Source organism: Canis lupus, chromosome 36, assembly GCF_011100685.1.
Source record: "Canis lupus familiaris isolate Mischka breed German Shepherd chromosome 36, alternate assembly UU_Cfam_GSD_1.0, whole genome shotgun sequence".
In the NCBI taxonomy this organism is placed as follows: domain Eukaryota; kingdom Metazoa; phylum Chordata; class Mammalia; order Carnivora; family Canidae; genus Canis; species Canis lupus.
Window position 1 is genome coordinate 8089883 of NC_049257.1, and position 22956 is coordinate 8112838.

The 22956-nt window shown below is 36.8% G+C and overlaps 1 protein-coding gene across 1 annotated transcript in view; it reads right to left on the reverse strand.

The window, feature by feature from the left end:
• Window positions 1-22956, reverse strand: part of KCNH7 (potassium voltage-gated channel subfamily H member 7) — a 479507-nt gene that overhangs the window by 10045 nt on the left and 446506 nt on the right. The window contains exons 11-15 of the mRNA XM_038584668.1: window positions 21963-22168; window positions 20171-20270; window positions 11126-11389; window positions 5351-5519; window positions 551-743 (exon numbers count right to left, since the gene is read on the reverse strand). Of these exons, the coding sequence (XP_038440596.1) occupies window positions 551-743; window positions 5351-5519; window positions 11126-11389; window positions 20171-20270; window positions 21963-22168 (932 nt within the window). The remainder of the gene's footprint in view (window positions 1-550; window positions 744-5350; window positions 5520-11125; window positions 11390-20170; window positions 20271-21962; window positions 22169-22956) is intronic.

A 22956-nucleotide genomic window follows, 5' to 3' on the forward strand; every position in this document is an offset into this window, starting at 1 on the left:
AAGGACACTTTAATCATCCTCCTCTTACCATGATGGAGATGAGAAAAGTTTCCAGATCTCTGGTGAGGGGTGGGGCACAAATGAGATTACTAGTCTGCTGGCCCTGGAGCCTCAGATCTTTGAACAGCTGCTATTTCTCCTCCCCTTTCTTCCGGAGAGCCTGCCCATGAGTGCCCCTTTTCACCACAGCCAATTACAGACCTTTCTTTGAAGCACTTTTTGGATCCAGGGCTATCAGCTCTACCATACATAAAATTAAGCAGATTGACTCTTGAAAAGAATTTTTTTTTTAGAAAAAAAAATCACTAGTGTTTTAAAATCATTCTTCTAGATTTACTGTTCTCAAACTTGAAATGAGCATAAGAATTAGTGGGGAGCTGGTTTAAATGCAGATTATAGGGGGTTATTCCCAGAAATGTAAACCGAGCAGAAACAGATGGGGATGAGAAACTTCATTTCCTATAGCACCCCAGATGATTCTGATTCAGGTGGTCCCCAGAAACACATCTGGAGAGATATTTACTCTCGGCTCTACACTATGGACACTCACTTGTGAGGAAGGACTGAAACTTCGGTCCGTCTTGATGGATGCTGCGGGGGGGCTGGTTCTCATCAGGCGGATGACCGGTCTCTGATACTCGGCTCCAGCAGTTACCATGCTGTAGGCTGGGGGGACCACGGTGGTTTGTTTCTGTAGCAACTGTAAGATGGTCTGGATGTCAGCAGTCATTTGGGATTCAAGTCTGCAGGACAGACACAAATGGGGGAAGACAATCCTAAAACAGTCCAAGATTGCAAAGCATTTGAGAAAATTTCAAGCACCACTAACAGATGTATGGCCCTGCTTTAAACAAGAAGGACAGGAGAGGGAGCACGGAGATTCTCTCCCGGCTGCTGCTCAGTTCCTAAGTCCCACTAGTGGTTCTGATAAACCTCATTGGTTTTGGGCTCCTTTAATAAGATCTTAACAGAAATGCAGCTGCATCAAAGGAGACTACATTTTTTTACTAATCTTTATTGATTTCAAATGTAAAACACGTCGAGACTCTATTTTTAATCAGTAATTTGCTTCTTAATCAGGCTTTGCTCACTTTCTTGTGAGCATTTTATTTATTCTTTAAAATGGATTCAGTGGCACATTTCTTTCAGGGCTGCAATAGTCCAGTCATTTCTTAAGTGTTTCAAATTTACATTACCTTTATTTTACCTGATTCTCTCCAAGTCACAGTATTGCATGTTATTCACTATTCTTTATCATGAGGTGCTGTTAGTTGCTAAATTCCTTTTCCATTTCTTTCATATGTGTAAGTCCAGGCCTTTGGTATTTAAGAAACAGATCAAATGTACAAGTTCACTTGCTTCTCTGACCCATCTGACTTGCAAAATGCGTCTGATGATTTTTTTCTCCCCCCTAAAGCTCACAAGGAGCCAACTGGTTTGTTAATTTCATTCTCGTTTTAAATTAAAATTCAAAGGAAAATAGCAAAATACAATAGGACTAATTCTCCTTTTTTGCATATGTTAACAGCATTTTTAAAAAGGGAATTTTGTGGGAATAAGAACAGAAAATTTGGGCCATTTGCTTCCTTAGAAAACTTTAGCTCTTCACTTATTTGTGTTATTTTGTTTCTGAATGAAAGATATAAAGAGAAGGGAAATCTTACCAAAAATGTTAAAATCATAGAACTTAGAATCTGAATTTTAACAAGATCCCTGGATGATTCCGATGCACAGTAAGGTTTGAGAAGCTCTGTTTTAGGATCAACTGTTAATGATTTCCCTAAATATGTATATCTGTAGGCATAATATATAAATATATAAGAACCCTTCTTATGTAACGCTTTAGCCCTACATATAGTTTAATTGATCATGAAAGCAGAAAAGGAGCAGCAGTGAAACTGACTCAGGATAGATTATTTAATATCTGTTTTTATTGCACCGTGTACTTAATATGAATATTTGAATGAGACAAATGGGGCTGTGATTCACAGTTCACATTTGAACAAAATGCTGAAACTAAATAGGGCAAGCCTGACTCTGGAAAATGTCCCGCGATTCTCATTCTGCAAAGTCCAAGTCTGAATTGAGTTGTTCTTTTCAAACCTGTTCTCTATACTTTTGCCGTTTAGAGTAAAGTGGAGGAAAGATGTTGTTGGAGATGTTAGTCCAGTAGACACATAATATTTTGGATTTTAAATCCAAAAGAGGCTAAGCTGAGTTAGGAAATATAATGTTAGTGATAACATTATAATGTTAGTGTAATTGGAGATTAACAGAAGTAAATCAAAGTGAGAAGTATGTCAAGGGACATACAGATCTGGGATTATGTCAAAAGAGATGTCAAGAAGAGATTTAATTGTACTTGAGATGTAAAGTTTCCTATGATAATAACTAATTAATCAAATAACAATAATAATTATTATTAGTGGGCAATTCCAAATCATCCAGTCCTACATGCGTGTGCCCTTAAGGGTTTACACTTATAATCCTAGGACATATTGAAAACATATGTTTTCAGTAATCTGACTTATTCTGGCAGGATAATTGGTATCCCTGACAAGGCAACAAAGGGATCCTAAAATTTTAATTTTAGTCCTAAGGAAAGGACTAAAGGTAGTGTACGTACAGTAGGGAGAACACCAATAATAGAAGTAAAGTTCATTGTTCATCAGATTTCACGTAGCTGCTAGTACAACACTTTCCATTTTGAGCATATATAGTTTCCATATATCATATCTTAGTCCTTAAACACCACTGCAGGTGTGTAAGCATCCAAGATAGAAACTGAGGCTAGAGAAGCTTGAGTGACTTGACCCAGTCATCCTGTACATAGTTAAGTAGCAGAGTTATGACTTTAGTCTAGGCTAACTGCAAGTTTTTGCTGAAGAAATCACTGCTGTCCCTGTCGTTCACCCATTCACTCACTCACGTTTTTATCTCCTCAACAAACTGAACACATATTCTATGTCCTAATAGTAAAGAAATGGGCAATTATTTTTTCTAAATGAGAGGAATCAAAGAATTCAAGTTCACTCAGCCATTAGAAACAACAAATACCCACCATTTGCTTCGACATGGATGGAACTGGAGGGTATTATGCTGAGTGAAATAAATCAATCGGAAAAGGACAAACATTATATGGTCTCATTCATTTGGGGAATATAAAAAATAGTGAAAGGGAATAAAGGGGAAAGGAGAAAAAATGAGTGGGAAATATCAGAAAGGGAAACAGAACATGAAAGACTCCTAACTCTGGGAAACGAACTAGGGGTGGTGGAAGGGGAGGTGGGCAGGGGGTAGGGGTGACTGGGTGATGGGCACTGAGGTGGGCACTTGACGGGATGAGCACTGGGTGTTATTCTATATGTTGGCAAATTGAACACCAATAAAAATAAATTTATAAAAAAAAGAATTCAAGTTCAGAGATCATACATATCAATTCTTATGTGTGTACAGTATATAGTTTTATACATGTTGTGGCTAAAGGATCAATGCCACTTGGCAGAAATAGCAGGGAGAGTAAAAAAGCAAATGCATTAATTAAACAACTAAATAGGTTTCAGACCAATAATAAGTATTACAATGGCAAGTTCTTATACTTGAAGTTTTAATGTTCTCAGATATGTTTCAATTTGACAAGACTTGCATTGAGCACTTGGGAATGGAATATGGATCTTAGCACCAGAAGATTTTAAATTCTATTAAAATCCATGAAAAGATAAAATACAAAATCAATCTTTAGTTTGTGCGATATTTCCATGCTTTGAAATTAACAAATTGATTTTAGTTCACAAATTTGTAGATCTTCGAATTCCATTGATCTGTTTTAATCCCTCATTCTTTTTTCGTGGCAATATATATGTGTGTGCACACACACTCTGATGTGCTTACTATATCGTGTGACATTGTTCGTTTCTGGCAGAAACGTTTAAAAAAACACTAAAAACAATAAACAGCGTGGATGAAACACATAAGAAACAAGAAGCAAATGGTAAATCACTTATGTGGTATAGGCAAAACTCCTGGGATGTGTTACGTATAGATAATGAGCGAGCAAGTAACTTGCTAGACAAGGACAGAATTCATAAGATGTATTAAATACAGACAACATCCTAGTAACCTGTAAGACATGCCAAGGACAGAACAGAGATGTGACCTAACAAGCCACAGTGTGGCTTATACAGATAGAGATGGAAAAAACAAGTTATTCTTATGACAACTCTGGACAGAAAACTGTCACCCCCAAATGTGGCCATCCAGTGCTGACACACAGCAGAGGCTCATTCTGACCCCACATGTACTCTACCTACAAAAACCTACAAATAAAACATATTGCTGTTCAGCAGAGACAATGACAGCCACAACCATGGCCAGGGGTACCCCACCTTATGTGTCTGTGAAAGAGCAAGTGTGTGCCACCGGGATAGACAGATTTTTTTTTTTTCCTATGGACCTTCCGTGCAAACCTCAACTCTGGTCCTAGTAACCACACATCACGGCAGGATGATGCAGCATATGTGAACATTGTGTAAATCAGCATTCATGTTTTACATTGATTTAGCAAATTGTGTGATTTGAGCATTTTAGGTGAATCTGTGAAGTTTTCTGTCTGTGACCACTGCCTTGCCTGGTGGTGTACTCGGAGGCTTCCTTTGAATCAAGGTCAATTCCCATATGAAGCACAACTAACACAGCTGTGTCACACTCATTCGTGTATTTTTCCCCCTGAGTCTTATCGACCAGTTTAGGAAATTTTAAGAAATCTACACAGATTTGGGTTAAGGAATTCCATCCTTCCCAAAACAAAAATTTATTCCTCATTTCCAAAGGGTATAGATCAAACACAGAAGGAAAATGGAGAAGATCTGGGCTTCAACTCTGTGGTATTTTTAATGCAATCACATTTTTGAGAAGTTGACCGAATAACTAAATGTTTAAATAATTTTGTCTATACTTAAAAAAAAAATGCCATGACACATAACTAAGTTACCAGAAACAACCAAAACGTGTAAAAGCAAGATTAAAAGAGAGTGTTAGTAAACAAGTTAAATATGAATTATTTTGAGGAAAAAGGAGTTTTCTTCAGCAGCTGCTGTGGGTGATATACTAATTTTATGACAAGTAAAGAAAAAAGAGGATTTATGTTGCCAGAAGCATGAAGTGTTCTAAATAGATGCTCCTTGCAACACAGATTAATAATTCTGTCAACTTCCAGTCTTATTTTAAATAAGTAAGCATATATGAAAAATATGAGATTATGGTAGTAGCAAGCTGCTAGTTGCAAGGAGAAACCCTAGACCCAACTACTGCCTTGGCTGACGCTCTCCCTTGGCCTTGCCATTGCTTATACCTGTTAAGTTGTTCTTGAAGCAAATCTAATCTTTGCTCCACTTCCCCATAAGTGAGGTCACTTTCGGTTTCAGAGATCCCCCAGGCAGCTCGCTGAAGTCCTGAGGGACTAGACTCCTCAGCCCCAGTCTGTGCATTTTCTCGTTCCCAGCTTCCTGTGTCAGCAATATCTGTGGGAAATAGCAAGATGGGCGTCAACTTCTTTGGGTGCCCCTTTGCATCAATAAACAGAGACATCTGCAAGATAAGCAGGGAAGGATCTCAGAGTAAAACCCCAGAGACAGAGAACCCGAGTGATTCAAGGACCTGTCCTGGGACCACACCTAATTGGTAGCTGACCCCTACTCTTCCTCACCCTGCCTGCCACCTCCTCGGTCCATTTCTGCATGAATAAAAACATAGAGATGGTCATAGTTTTTTTTAAAAATTTTTTAAAGATTTTATTTATTCATGGGAGACAGAGAGACACAGAGAGAGGCAGAGACACAGGCAGAGGGAGAAGCAGACTCCATGCAGGGGGCCCCATGTGGGACTTGATCCTGAGACTCCAGGATCACACCCTGGCTGAAGGCAGGCGCTCAACTGCTAGGATACCCAGGGATCATGAGTTTTGAATACGATTTTGTCTCTCATTAGAGAGCAATGGTTTTGTGTTTTTGTATTCGGGAAGAAACAGCATAGTTTGCTCCTATAGGCATACCTCCTTTTATTGCTCTTTGCTTTGTTGCACCCCAAGGATACCAGTTTTTACTCGACCAGTGCTCTACCCTCTGAGCTATGGAGGCTTTTCCTGATAACAGTTTTTACAAATCAAAGGTTTGTGGCAATCCTGTGATGAGCAAGGATCTATGGGGCATCATTTTTTTCCATCAGCATTTGCTCACTTCATGTCTCTGTGTTACATTTTGGTAATTCTTGCAATATTTCAAACTTCTTCATTATTATTATATTTGTTATGGTGATCTATCATTAGTGATTACAACTCCCTGAGAGCTCAGATAATGGTCAGTATTTTTTAGCAATACAGTACTTTTAAATTAAGGTATTGTACATTGTTTTGAAAGACATAATGCTATTGCACATTAAATAGACTACCTACCATAAGATGTGAACAAAGAAACAAAACATTTATATGACTCATTTTATTGTGATATTAACTTTTTTGCTGTTGTCTAGAACTGAACCTGCAATATCTCTGAGGCATGGCTGTACTGCTTTGCCTTGGATTTAAGATTTTTGGGCTATTCTCCCAGGATAATTAGCATACTTAGTGATTCAGAGTGGGCTGAAGGAGAGAGCCATGGAAAAGTTCTAATCTTCAAGAGATTCCCTTAGGCCAACCCAACCCAATTCAGAGCAGAGCCATCAAAGATGGCAAGGGTGTTAAAGGTCCTGAAGTCCCATGACATATTTTATGTTTTTATATTTCCTTGTAGTTCCTTCTGCAACGTCCTTTAATATATTCATATTAATTTCCAATATGTTTTCTTGTGGCTCTTTTATTTAGAATATTTTTATTTTTTTAAAGATTTTATTTATTTATTCGTGGGAGACACAGAGAGCGAGGCAGAGACACAGGCAGAGGGAGAAGCAGGCTCCATGCAGGGAGCCCAATGTGGGACTCGATCCCAGGTCTCCAGGATCACGCCCTGGGCTGAAGGCAGATGCTCAACCGCTGCGCCACCCAGGCATCTCCTGATCATTTTTCATACAGAGATTTACCTGCTGATGAATCTTCTTTTAATTTACGGCTTCTCTTACAATCTGTATTTGCAAGTTACAAATATTTGAGGGAAAATATAATATCTTACTTTTCCTCTCATTTTTTATCATGTACTTTGACGGCTTTTGCTCTTCTTTCTTAACCTCTATATTCTACATATCCACATAAGAGCTTACAATGATTAAAGGTTTGGAAAATAGAACCCTAGAAAAAATACTAGTAGAGTTGAGAGTTTATTTCAGAGATAAAGAAGTGACATCTTCTCACTGGGAGGGCTGGTAGGAGGAAAAGAGTATCTAAAACTGGTCTTCATTTTCACATGGAAGTAGATTTGAATTACAGAAAGTGATTTTGGTTTGATAGAAAACCTTTTTTTTCTTTTCTTTTTTTTTTTTTGTACACTAGCTATGATTAAACACTGACAAAAGTTATGTAAAGTTAAGGAATTTATATCCTCAGCTATTTAAAAAATTGGGTAGCAAGTAACTGATTTGGGAAGATTAGGTATGATTCTAGAAATAGGGAACAAGATTTGCAGGGCTTCTTGCAGTCCCTTCCTTTCCTGCAGCTTGTTCAAAAGTACAGTCAGCTCAAAAACATCCTCTTTCTTCAAGGAGCAGAGAAAGTCTCTGTATTTTTTCTTCTACCATTATCTCTTTATCATTGAATACACAGAAATTTCTCTAATGAGGTGCCTACAATTGCTGCGTCAATTTAGTGAAGCTGTACCAAAGGAATTAGCATCTCCAAAGAGCATTAGAAAAATAGGAGGTCGGGTCCTGGTTCTGTTGAAAGGGCTAACAGATCTCAGAGGACTTGTTATGAACTCCGGAATGGTTCTTTGTGATTAAGGCTTCCTTAGCCTACGAGATCCTGGTGTTTTGTTTGGTCTTTTAAGGAACCAAGTATAATTTCTTTTGATATCTTACCAAACCAAACAAAAATGAATAGAAAAGTACTATCGTTGAAGGTTTCACCAGATTTTCACTGAAACGTATGATTTACTATTCACAGACTTGTAACTCTATTTAAAACTGAAAAACATTAATATAATGTCTTGGTACTCTAGGTTTTCAATTTTGGAGCAGCAATGGCAAACATTTAGAACACACATATATCGGTTTGGTGATGCCCATGCTTGCCCCTGAATAGCCACCTATAGAGAAGATACCTAATTGTCTTCTCTAAAAATTCCTATAGCCGGTTACCGTAGGAATTTTTAGAGAAGACAATTCTTAAGAATTGGTAAGATAGAAGTTACATATTATGCTCAGAAGTTTTGTGCCAAGAAAGCTTACAGAATTTCTGCCCATGCTTAACAGCTCTCTCATTTGAAAATCATATATAAAAAATTGATTTTAAAATAACAATGCTGAACCACATGCAATAAATTATGTAGTATTATATTTTTTCTTCACTCCCTAAGAAAAAAAAACTGATTATCTTCTCAACAGAAATGAATAAAATGTAAACTATTAGACAGAGGCTTCCTTGATTATAATTTACTTTTTTATTAAAATCTGGAGATGCATAACTGGCTTGCGTAAATAGCAATATAGAAAAAAAAAGTTCAAAGGGGAAATCCTGGTTAGTGGTCTTAATCAAAATGAACATCCTTGTAGATACTTTCTAAATATAGCTCAGAAAGAATCCGCACTTGGTTGCCTTGGAAAAGGTTGCTATAGTTGCAAGACACATTTCTAGAAATGGATGAACAGAAAGTAAACTTTCACTTTGCTCTGGGTACACAATTTTTCTAGAGTTAACTTTTGACCTCAATCTAAGTAGGCTCAGAATCCACTTAATTTGCTTTTTTTCTCTTTAGCTTTGACAAAAAAAGTGCTCTTCTGTTGGATTCAACATGACAAGTGCAGGAACGTGAGTAAATGAAATTTCTTACTGATAAAACTAAAATTTGTGGGGAATTAGTAGTTTACACTGCAGCATTTAGAGCTATACCCTTCACAGCATTCAAATTCTTGAACATTCCATAATACTTCACCTTAAAAAATCATTAAGGCATAAATTTTGCAGTGAAAAAAGTTTTAGAATTGTCCATTAGTTGGTCAGATTAATTAACCATGTATCATACTGGTCAATGCTCTATGACATCAATTATTTTATTCAATTGACATGAGTGTTCAGCTCTGTATTTTCATTTAAGGCGTAGATTTATTATTTGAATAGGGACCGAATTGCACTTTTTTGAAAATTAAAAACCTGTAGATATTAAAATTATTTGTTAGAATACTTTTTAAAATCATGTACATAGAATAGCTAATTAAATGTAATTGGAAGAAACGGCCAACAAAAATACAAGATGAAGGGCATGAGAACTCACTATCAGCAAGAGTCATTATAAAGTCAAATGAAGTCCCAAAAATATGTCTTTAATGACTTGTTACTTAAGACTCTAAAACTCAAGAAGACAACAAAAAGTACTTTTTAAAAAATCAGGTCTACGTTAGGCTGAATTTGGAGAAGTAGAGATGGTCCAGGGAGCTCTTCAGAACTTCTGACTTCCATGATACAACATTTTCCTATTTTTAGTACTTCCCAGAATCTGATTTCATAAATAACTAAAATGGGACATTTGGTAATCACATCTAATATTCCATTCTTCCATTGTGATAAATGAGGTACTATTTTCATTCACTTCATCAAGATTTTAAATTGTCCGGAGAACATTTGCATATATTCTTAGCTTACTTCAACATGGGGTCATAGCAAAAGCTGATTTGATATGATAGGAAAAGTAACTGGAAAAATGTAAAGGCTAACCATCCTAGAGTCAATAAAACTACTGTTGTCAGATACAGTCGCTTCTAATAATGGTGATGATGACAGGTAATATTTATTTACTCTGTGCCATAATTTTGCTATCTTGCCAGGCCAAGACCATTTTTCCTTTATTTCTGTTATATTCTTTTGATTTTTTTTTTTTTGGCTATGCACTCTTTATCTCTACATTTTTATATATCCATTTTATACGTATAGTCAATGATTAAAAGTTTAGAAAATAAAATCCTAGAAAAATATGAAACAGAGTTAGGGATTTTATTTCAGAGAAAGTAATTTATGCATGTTATCTCGTTCAATAATTGCAATCAACTAGGTAGTTAGAAAATATTACTTTATTTGAAAGATGAGCAAACAGAATCTTAGTGGGGTCTGTCAAGTGTCTTATTCAAAGACATAAAGGGAATAAATGAGCAAAGCAAATAAATAAAGAGAGCTGAGTTTGGAACCCAAGCAGTCTGACCCACACCTGTTCTTACACCCCACTTACCAGGTAGATTCAGCTAGATCTGTAGCTCTAGTATTTGTGCTGCCAAAGTGAGCACTAGATCTAAAGCTCTAATTCCCATTATGCTAAGTTAATCGTTCTTCCATGTGATAGTTCTTAACTTTTCTTAAGTTTCCCATTCTTTAGCACCAAATTTGCATACATTAATCAAACATTATTATCCATCTCATGCCTCTTTTCTACAATAAAACCCATATGTTTGGGTATTCCTTCATAGAGATGTTAAACAACTGTGTTTAAATAAGTTGGATAAAGACCATAATTTATTTAGGGACCTTTCTCCCCATTTGTTCATATTTTTTAGTAAAGTGACATTCTCCTTGGTGTTTATTGTAGTGTTACCTCATTGGCTTTTCATGCTATAAAATGACTGGGTTGGGGGTTAGGAATGGGTACAGAGGGTACAAAGAAGAATCAACTGGTTAGTTCTTATAAAATACTCATTAATTCCTGCTCCCTGTTGGAATCACTACAAGAGATCTTCCCACAGTGTTCTATGTGGCATTATGTTAAATCTCACTGCCACAAAAACGTCTCATGCTATCAATGTTTAGGAATAATTAACACTGTTCCAGATTTGCACAAATGCTTTGTAGATGATTTGAGACGGGAGCTCTGCAAATATTTCATGAAGTTGTAAAAAGATTAAATTAACATGTGTCAGTACAGTTCTTCATTTGTGAAAAATCACCATTTTACAATTAGCACCAAAGGGAGACAATCTGATTCCTGAGAAACTTGATTACCTTTGCAAGACTGACTTCTTTTATCTATGTGAATTCTTCCTGAGGTGGGCCCTCCTTCCACAAAATTGAGTCCAGCTGCTTTCCCCATTCCTGGAGGAGAATCTACTATTCCTGAGAAGAGAGGCTTTTGTTCATCATCAATGGAGGAGATGAAAGATGAAGATCTGCTTTTTTTCTCTTCAAAGTGTTTCTTGGAACTCTGATAATGTCTTATGGTATCTATAGAGTCTTCAGGACCATTCGTACTGTTCCCTTTGCCAAAATCTGTCAAAAAATTATTTTATAGAAGATAAGAAAATGTGAGACTCTATGCATATTACACTACCTAACTATATATAAATTACATTTTTAATAGTTATGTTCTTTAAATAACTGTAACATAGAGTTTTCTTTAGCGGAACCTGGGTGGCTCAGCTGGTTGAGAGCCCAACTCTGTTTGGCTCAGGTCATGATCTCAGAGTCATGGAATCGAGCCTCATGTCAGGGTTTCTCCCCCTCTCTCTCTGCCCCTCTCCCGGCTCACTCACTCAGTCTCTCTCTCTCTGTCTCAAACAAATAAATAAAATCTTAAAAAAAAAATCTCTTTAAAACCACCAAGAAAGTTGTTCATTCTTTTTCCCATTGAGAATGTAGCTACTTAATGAGAATTTTTTTTCTTGATTCAAAGGACATTAGATTGTCTTAATGAAATACATTATTTGTTTCAGAACTAAAAGACTATCTGCAATAGTAATAATGTTTACATCTCAGAAAAACCCCTGTAACTTATAACTGTATTTATACATGCTCAACAGTCATTTGTATTCTTAAAATCTGGTCCACTATCTCTTTAAGGAAATGAAAAAGAGAGGGAAAATGTGTCCCAATTCTAAAATATCACGACTATGCAGCTTGTTTGTTTTTAGCCTTCATGTTCTCTTGTGTGGCAGGCGTTCATGCATGGCGAAGGTCAAAACGAGAAACCTCCTTGTAGTAAAGGCTGACGGGATGAATTTCAACCTTAGTTCAATATATGTAATGGCCCTGACATTCCAGGCAGTTTGGTAGAGTAGCATATTGCAAAGAATATAAAGCTTAAATACAGTAATTAAGGTGGGTTTATCTAATTACATTAAAGCCAGTAGTGCATACTGGCTTTTTTATACTGAAATGTCAGGATAATTTTAGCCCTGAAGGTTGTGTTAGAACATATTTCAGCAGGAAGAACTCAAAAAGACAAATCCCAGAACTTATTTTCATTAGTATCCTGGGGAGACAGTATAATTCTCCATCTGGTTACTGCTAATAACTAACCAACACAACTCCAGAAGGTGTAGTAGTTTCTAGAGAAATGGTTAAGATTGTGTCCCCATCTACTCTATTCCCGGTTGTACCTAGTCTGTTATTTATAGAAGGCCAAATGAACTGATTTAAGTCCACTCTAGAGAAACTTCCAACTATTTCTCAAAATACTTATGTAAAAAATATATATATCAGAGTTTACGATATGAGAAGCCAGAAAGCAGCCCAAAGTAAAAATGAATAGACTTTAAAAATCATCTTTATGGGGGCACCTAGGGGGCTCAGTGAGTTAGATGTACGACTCTTGATTTGGGTTTAAGTCATGGTCCCAGGGCTGGGTTAAGCCTGCATGGGGCTCTGAGCTCAGTGGAGAGTCTGCTTCAGATTCTCTCCCTCTCCCTCTGCCCCTCCTCCTGCTTGTGCCTGTGTACCTCTGCATGCGCGCTACCCCAAATAAATCTTTTTTTAAAAAATCAAGTTTATGTGAAATTGTTATTAAGGAGTTAGCTTATGTCCTGTCAATTAAAATTAAATGTAGCAAAAACCCATTCTTTAATTTATTTTCTTTAGGATTTCACACTTACTCAGTGATAGTGGTTCTATCATTGCTGAGATTACAGACCTTTCCTGTTTCTTTTTTTTTTTGTGGGAGTGAGGGAGCGGAGGATGGCGGGTAGGAGAGGGAGGGAGGGAGGGAGGGACGGGAGGAATGAAGGAGGAAGGAAGGAGGAAGGAATGAAAGAAAAGAAAAAAGGAATGAAGAAGGGATGGGAAGGGAGGGGAAGGGAACGGGCAGGGGAAGGTGGGTACGGTAAGGAAGGGCAAGGTACGGGATAGGGGTAATTCAGTACTTTTTAATTACTTGAATTGCCTTCACCTTTCCTTTCCTTTCTTTAATTTCCTTTCCTTTCCTTTCCTTTCCTTTCCTTTCCTTTCCTTTCCTTTCCTTTCCTTTCCTTTCCTAACAGAGAGAGTTCCTTTCAACAGAGAGAGTGTCTGATGTAGGGCTGGATCTCACAACCCTGTGGGATCATGACCTGAGCGGAAACCAAGAGTCAGCTGGATGCTTAACTGACTGAGCCACCCAGGCACCATTTCCAGTTTCAAGCACTGTGGACCCCATTGGTTGCTCAGCGTCACTTCCGTTTCCCCACTCAATCGCTAATCTAATTGGCTGTAAACAGATCAGCATTTCTTTTTCTCTCCTGTGTTCCTGACACAGCCCTCCTTAAACTTCTGGAGCTCTTTATTATCATCTCATGCTCTGTCTGTTTTCTTTGGTTTTAACTCCTCTCCAAATTTGATCCACATTCCCCATTTTATGATCACACTTCATTCCTCAAAAAATAATCGTTTCCAACTTTATGCTAGTAAATGTTAAAAAAAAAAAAAAAGCTTCCCTTTTCTAAATTATCCTCACACCTGCTAACTGAATTGCAGGTTTGCTGCTCCTGAGTACACCTGTGTGCAGTTTGGGCACCAGTGGGATTTGAGTCACCCCAGGCATCGACTCTTCCTGAGAATACCTTTCTTTTTAATCACTTGCATGGAGTCTTTTCCATAATTCAGTTTCAGATGTAAACTGAATTAACCGTTACTTCTTATGCCTCCAATCTAAGTATGAAGAATGCTAACATGGATCTTTGTAAGGAAAGGATCCATCACAAATTATGCAACCATTTTGTCTTTTTGGCTTGAAAGGTTTTAGGAGTTCTCTGTAGATTTTTCAATCCTCACATATAGTAAAATGTTCTGTCCTATGAACTACCTGGGCCTTGGTCTTTATTTACTAAACATGACTTGATTTTGGATGCAGAGGGACAAATTCATCAGTTAAGAGATATTTTTAGGTTGAATTATAACTTGCTGATTTCAACTCAGAACAAGTGTTCATGAAATGTGGTGAATGAGGGATTATTATTTTGTTCTATTGTAACAAATTACTTTATATACATGGTCTCTTAAATCCTATAATAAAAATTCCAGGTAAAAGCAGAATCACAAGAGAAAAAGAAAGAGTGTAACATCCTTGGACTTTCCTAGTATGTAAGGAGAATTACTCCACATTTATTTCTGTGTTCATTGCCACTGGATGATGAGCCAGCTGCTTCCTGGAACACAGGCCACATGGACAGTTTCTTTAATACAGCTTCACTGCAGCCACATTTTTCTATTCCTTATTAGATAAATCAAAAGTTCATATTCTATCACAGAAAATGAAAGTTGAAATGACAATCTCTTTGTGGATTAGAAATGGAAATGCTCAGGGTTAGGCTGGAAGGTGGCTGAGGGAATACACGAAATTAGGATAAAATGCATTATAATTAGCCTCCAGGTACCCCTAGATTTTGATGGCCTGTTTCATTTCTGCCTTCTTCTAATTAAACTGAATTATTTGATAGATATTAAATAGTATTAGGTACAGTTTTTTCTTGATACTATTTTTTTCTTAACACTAATCTTATTCCATGTAGAAATAGTGTTCTGAGGGCAGTAAGGCTAGGGAGTTTTACATTTTCCCCTTTGCTGGAAGTGAGATTGTATAATCACTCCTGCTGCCATCATTTCACACAGAAAAAATTTCACCTATTTAATTAAACCTCAAATTTTCTTTCTGATTTAGATGATTAAAAACCTTTTTTTTTAAATCCCTTATTTCTGGAGGCTGACAGTTCACCTCCTCCCCTTTTCTCACAAGACACAATACTAAAACATACCTTGTGGGTGCTTTTCTGGGTTCAGAATGAATTCAAGAGCACAGAGCAAGAGTATCCTGATGGAGTAGTTGACCCATCCACCTTAGGAGCCTTTATCTCATATTGATTACCATTTCTATTCAGCAGACCCAAGAGATAGACCCAACTTTTGGTCAAAGAGAGGCACTTAACATGCCCTGCCCTTTCAGCAGTTGGATTTTGGATTTTCCACTGGTAACAGTTTAAATAAGCTGAGCATTTTCTGGCCAGATGCATTTTTAAAAAGTTATTTCAGTAAAAATTGAGGTCTAAAATAAATTTCTTCAATTGATTTCAAATACCTTAGTCCCTTTCTGGCTTCAATGAATGTTAAAAGATGATTAGTGTCATTTTTCTACACAGATGCAAGATCAAAACATTTAAACTATCTTAAAAATTAAAATAAAGAAATAACATTTATATATCACTAAAGTGGATATCAACTGCTAAGTATCATCTGTTTCTGGAGAAGATATTCCTCGGAGATGCCAAAGTATAACACCAACACATTTAAGGCTTAATATAATAGAATTAAACCACCTTTACTCTATAAAAATAAGTTTCACAATGTGAATATTTACTCCTTACTTCAATGACTTCCATACTACTTACTACTTTGATATAGTATTTTCTGTCCATAGAAAGTGTTGTGCAGATCATTCCAAATATTTGGTCACAAAACCCCTATTGATTAGAAAATACATGTGTGTGCATGTGTGCATATCTCATGTGCTATTATATGTGCTATTATGCTGATATGTATATTATAAATCATACATAACATAAAATCTTAATTATTATTCCTATTACTCAATGATGGTATGATTACTGGCATACTTTGAAGTAAGCACAATCCAACTTTGAAGACTACTTAGAGACAATGTTTTTAGCATGTTCCAAATGAAAATACCTCATTTTCTTCTGTTCTGTCCAACCATTTTAACAAGTCCTTAACAAAGGCCACTAAATAGGTCACTGAAGCATCATTTTTGTTCTTCACTTTCTGTAACAATGACTTTACTTCCATCTCAGCAACTGTAGGTCCTCTTTCTACAATGACCTTAGTTAAGTCGGGGAGTTCTAGGGGCATCTCCAGTCCAAAATTTTAAGAAGGAAAGAGAACTATTTGAGGATTTAAAAAAAGGAAACAAACAACAAGATCTTCTCAAACTCAAACCTAAACTAACAACTTTCTCTTGTTGAGAAGTAGGTTTATTTCAGCAGAAGAAACAAGTTCATGAGGACAAGCCACATTCATCAACAAATTAATTTTAAGATAAGTGATCCAAAATGTTAAGCTTCTATTTTGTTCACATCAGCTTGTGAGAGAGTCCATATACATTTTCTTTTTAAATATATCTTTTTGAATGTAAGCTCCTTAACAATGTGTAGCTCGCATGATTGGAAGGGGTGGAGGATGGTAAGGATCAAAGAGTTCTGATGCCTTGAGTAGATAGTGAGTGGCAGTGTAGGATTCAGCCTTTGTCTGTCTCCAATGCCCGGTCATGTGTTCTCTCTGGTTCTTAATGCTTCTGCTGAGTGATTCATAGTTATCAGCACTCCTAGATGTCTGCCTTCAAGGAAGTGTTTCACATGAGCCATTAACTAACTAAAATAATCAATGCATTGCATGGGCAGCTTTAAGGTCATGTACCCCCACAGCATTTAGCATCAATAGTTTTCTGAAGGTTCTCTGTTCTTTATACTTTTGTATGTGTTTTTCTCCTATACATTGATTCTACATCAAAATATGCATAGAATGAGTGGCCACCTTTGGAACATGAAACTGGGGGGATGGAAACTAGGTTACTTTCAGCAAATTTTATACTTGCTGTAGCACCATGGAGTCCTGAAGACTAGAATAGGTTCTCAAGCTCTGGATGACTGGAGTTAATTGTGTTTTCACGTTGCCCAAATCATGCTTACTCACTGACACACCAGGAAACTTCAAAGAGCTGCAGGCAGGCAAATCCCCTATCTATACTTTATATAAAATAAGTCTCTTAGACTAAGTCTGTGATTAAAGGAGAAGTTTTCAGAATCAATAGAAATGTCTAGTTGCATGAGCACAATATGCATTGTGACATGCTCTTGGGGTCTTATCATGAGATAAAAACTTTAGATTATTTAGCTTGAGAATGAGAAAACTAAACAAGATTGAAAGATTTAATAAATCTTTAACTGTACGGGAAACATTATTGTATAGACAACACTTTCAAGTTGTTCTTCATATCCAGCAAGGTAAAACAAGAGATTAACTTCAGGATAAGGGATTTTGATTAAGCCTACAGAAGAACAGCTTGACATTAATGGTTCTGGTTTTAGAAAAAGTTACCAAGAGAATAATGAAAGACACTGCAGAAATAAATTATCACCTATTTGAGTGGTTTATTGTTCTGCAATCAGCCAGAGGACTCAACAATTAGCCCAATTCAACAAATATGTATCAACCATTCTTTGTTAAAGGAATCTGCAGTTTGATAGAGAAAAAGGACAATAAGCATTAACCACTGTGCAGGGCAGATTTTGACAATATCACCAAAGGAAAGTGACATGGGAATTCATAAAAGAAGGAGAATTTATATATTTGGGGAAATCAAGAAAAGAGTTCATATTGAGAACCATCTCTCTACTTGCTAGATAAGATGCTGTCCAATTCATGAATTGCTTATAAAGTCAATTATATCTCCCAGAAAAAAGTTTATACTGAATACATCATTGGAAATTAACCATAACAAGAAAAAGGTAATTTTAGTAGATGAAAAAGTGGTGTGGTATGATTGCATGTGCCTGTGTTAGAGAACAGGGAGGTAAATTCTGACTAAAGGAATGATATTAGCAAAAAGACAGAAATTATTTACATGGAAAAGAGGGCAGTTTAGTTTCCTTGAAGTATAAAGTAAGTTGAAGCTGGAAGATGAGCTGCCCCAGGGAGAAAATTCAGAGAGAAAGGGGCCAAGGAGAGAACTTGGATGAAGAAGGTAAAAAGAGGAAGAGAATCAAAAGGAAGATGTTCAAATTCTATTTCGTTAATTAATTCACCCTTTCAACAAATATTTGCTGAATACCTGCTATGAGACAAGCACTGAAGTTATAGGTGACTAAATAGCTCCCACCTCCATGGAGCTTAGGGTCTAGGAGGAAACAAGATTGATTAAATAGGGATGCCTGGGTGGTTCAGTTGGTTAAGCGTCTGCCTTTGGCTCAGGTCATGATTCCAGAACCCTGGCGTCAGGCTCCCTGCTCAGTGGGGAGCCTGCTTCTCCCTCTCCCTCTGCAGCTCCCCTTGCTTGTGCTTGCTCTCTCTTTCTCTCTCTGTCAAATAAATAAATAAATAAATAAATAAATATTTAAAAAAACATTGATTAAATAATGGTGCAAATAGACACAGAAGTACAACTGGAATTAATGCTGCAAAATAGAGGAGTTGCTGGGAGAAAGATAGCTTGGGGTTGTTGAGGGAAAGGAAAATCCTTAGAAGGGACGTTCTTTAAATATGTGCATGACATAAACATAATTGCATTTAGAAAAAAAAAAATCACCAGTGGCCCAGTGTAGGGAATAGATGAGAAAGGGCAATCTGGGTGTGGGGAGGTGAGTTGTGATGCTGTTTCAGTATTCTGGGTGACAGATTAGAGTAGCTTGGCCTAGAGTTGTAGCTAAGAAGGTATAGAAAAGTGAACCAAAAGGGACCCTGTGTGAAGACTAAATGAATGTACTGGAGCAGCAATAACAAGACTTGTTGCCAGAGTTGATGGAGAGGTTGAGAGAGGGTCACCTCCTGGATAGATACATGGTTTGTGCAATTGATTGGGTGGTGGTTCCATTTTTAGAGACATGGCAATTGATAGACAGGTTTTGGGAGGGACATCATGAGTTCAATTTAGGAAATGCTGGGTTTGAGCCACCCTTGAGATTTCAAGTTGATGGTTTAATAGGCAGTTGGATACATGAAGTTAAAGCTCACATGGTCTGGGATTAAGATATAAATATTCACATCTTTTATGTGAGAATATAATTAAACAATATAAATGAGATCACACAGGGAAAAGTTCTTATAGAATGAGAAGAAAAGAGGGCCTAGAGCCACACCTTGAGAAATTCTAGTAACTAATAACTGGTTTAGAAGATAACGATGCTGTAATTCTCTTCAGGGAATTACTGAGCGTTAGAAGGAAAATTGGAAGAAGGTATCATCACAGATGACCAGAGAAGGCTGCTCAAGAAAAAGAGGGGGCTTGTTCTGCTGAGAACCAAATAAGGTTTAGACTAGAACGCTTGTCAGATCAGCATGGGGCAAGAGTGGAGACTTCTTCAGGAAAACCCTCTCTTACCAACCCAAGCACAATTAAATACACCTTCATCTGGGTTTCCACTGAGGTATGAGGTTCTTCCTTCACCTCTCTGCTATTTTTATTCAAAATTACAAAAGATGTGGCTTCTCCCTTCTTAGGGAAGGTAGGGGCTGTTTTACACAATTAGTTTCTCGGAAATTGAGTGGTTCTCTAGAAATGTGAAATGTGAAATATTGGTTGAATACATGAGTAAAACATAAAGAATAGTTAGAGGGGCAGAAAAAGTCAGAGAGGACAAGGAGTGGCAGGTCCCTCGGAGTGTAAGGATGACGAGGTCTAACCAATACCACCTTCAACCACGTCATACATGTAAGAGGATTGAGCACTCAGGCTGTAACAAGGGTCCTCCCTCCAGAACACTCTGGTCAGGTCTTTGAGTGCAGTTATTCAACTATTAATTGGCCTCCTTTTCTCTCTCTCTCTCTCTTTTTCTTTTTTTACCCAGCCTACTCTGTATCTCTTTCTGTGATGTCTCGATCAGATGGCTTTGCTGAATGACATCATTGAGAGCTAGCAATCAGTCACCCTACCATTAGCTACTGAAAAAAGCAAAGGATCTGCCTAAATCTGAATGAAACTCCCCCTGGAAAGCAGCAGTAACTGAGTATTTAGCTAGAAGAGCTAATAACCACATGCTGTACATTTATTTAAACTTTAGAAATAAAATGACTTACCTTTATCTCCTTCACTATCGAATGAGAATTTCCTTCTTCGTAGTTTACAGTTGTCTCCTTCAGAATCATTCACGGACTGTGATCGTAGTAAGAGATCAGCCTTTGTTAACGGACATGAAGATAAAATGGAAGATTACTCAATTTGAACATAATGTTATGTCAGTAAATTGCTTACTGTTTCATATCATTTCAAGCACTTTGAGGCTTATTTATTAGATCGCAGGCAAATGGCTACAATACTTTGCTTCCTGGTTGTCTCTAAATTATAAAATGGGCTGATAGACTAATTCTAGTAGTTTCACCATCTGATGAGGAAATCATAGTTACAGAAGCTATTTATCAGAAATGTTTGAGGATAATGTCAACATTTAGAGACAACATAATCTTTCATGTGGAATGTAACTTGGTAAGGTTAAAGTAAAAATAATAATTTAAAATATTGTTTTACTGTGGAGAAAAAAGTTAAAGTCAATTATAACTAGCTATGATGTTTAAATACATGGAAATGATTGCAAAGTTAAATTTTACAACAATAAATATAAGGTTAAATTCAATGAACACTGTGCTTTAAGCATTTTATTATTTTGAGCTATTATTATATTCCCAGTCCCTCCTTCCTCCTCCTCTGGATAATATTATCATTCTTGTAATAAAAATGGAAGCTCCCAAATAAATAAAACAAATGGAAGCTCCTATTTTTTGTATTTGGTTGCTGCCTAAACTTTTTCTGTAAAGTTCTTGTTTTTCAAGGCAAAATCAGAATGAGGTTGGTGACATTAAACTGAAATCTTAAGAAAGTACTGAATTCATAAAAAAACATATGCTCTTGATAACTTGACCCTCTTATCACCTAGATATTTCTCAACTTCTCAGTATTTTGAAAAGAAGCAATTATCTGAGCTGGTGCTTCGGGTATTAAACGGTACCCTGGTGATCTTACAAGTTTATCCTCTTTAAGTCTCTCATAGTAGCTGAGAATGATTGTAACTCTGGGAGAATTAAATCTACTACCTTTTACCTCACTATTGACTTGAGGATTTTTTTTCTAGAGAATATATTTGGACATTTGGAAGTGTCAAAAGCTCAACATTCGGTTTCTGACAAAAAGCTATTTAGAATCAGAGCTGGGGTAATGAGGTTTGGGGGGAAAGAAGGAGAAATAAACTAGTAATAAACAAATTGCAGGCTGCAATTCTATATTCTTAGAATAGTGACAAGCCATAAAAACACATTTTCATAGTAGAAGAGAGTGAGGGATACAAGGGCTACACTAATTTTGACTCAGGTTTAAGCCTGATTAATTTATATTCTGTGATTTGGAAATTGTGTGAAACATGGGCCTAAATTTGAATGAGTTTAATTTTTTTTCATTATTATTGAAAAGACCTTGCTAACAAGTGTGTGGTATAAATAATATCCGGGAAAATATTTTTAACCCTGGTGTAAGATAAGCTTTTCAAGTGGACTTTCAATAGCCTAGGATCACCCATTTCTTACAAAGAATTGATACACTCAGTATAAACCATGGCTATTTTAAATCCAGTGTGTCACCTAAGAGTTCCTGAAAGGTCAAATTTAGTTGACTTACTTAAAGTTATCCAGTTTATTTGAAAGTAATTAGACTGAATTCCTTCCATATAATTTAGAAATTCCAACATGAAGTTGGCTTTTCCTTCCAAGTGTTTAGAAATGGTAAAGTTTGGCTATATTTTGCTTGATCTTTCAGAAGTATTTTGGCAACCTAAGAATAAAGTGTCACAAGTACAAAAATAAGCAGACCATTAACATCTACCTTTGCACTCTCATGTCTTAGGTTAAAAGTCAACTCTAGATTTGTGAGAAAGTGATCGGAAAACTCAGGATACATATCCAGAACTTCTAGCAAGTCTTCTCTCTGGATCTTATGCAAGTCACAGTATGTAAGAGCTCTCACATCCGCATTAGACTTCCCCGGTTTAGCATAAAGATGAACCATTTCTCCAAAGATATCGTTTTTTCCTAAAAAAATAAAAAATTAAAAAATTAAAAAGGAGGTAAAAGGAAGTTCAGACTTCATGTTTTCTTCCTAAGAGTACAAGAAGACCACTGACCAAGCCCTGGACCAAAGACTTCAAATGGAAGATCCCATGGCCAACAGACACTCGGGCAGCAAAATGATACTACCTCCTCCTGACTGCCTCAGTCATGTTTGTTTGCTGAGTGGAGTTTTACCTCTTAACATACTGGTCCTAGTATAATTCCTATTCTTTCCTTGTTTTGATTCTTTGGTTAAATATCTAGGGATGCCGCAAATATGACTTTAGTCTGCTCAGCCCTATAAGGCTAGGAAAGGGTCTTGCCACATAGTCGGTGTGGTCTAATTTTGTCAATCCAGGAATATGAATCTGGCAGTGATCAGATTCACAAACTTTCTATCTCAGGATGGTCTTGTGGGGGGGGGGGGGGGGGTGATGCCAAGCACTGGGGTCTAGTGGAACCCTTTCAATACTAAGAGGACTAGTGTTGTAATTTGAACACATCTTGTTTCCTTTGGTAACCACGTTTGGATTTGGCCTTGATGAATTTGTCCAATTGTTTAATAAGTCTAGTTTTATTTATAGTCTTGCCTTTTTACCAAATGGCCTTTATTCTAAAAGTGTGTCTTTCTTGCTTTCTTGCCAAACCAGGGATTATTTCAGTATCTGGCTTTCTGATGGGTCCTCCTCATCCCCTCTGCCTAGCCACATGCTGCCTGCTCTTTCAGGCTTTGTTCAATAATGAGGATGATGTCAGCAACAACAAATGCT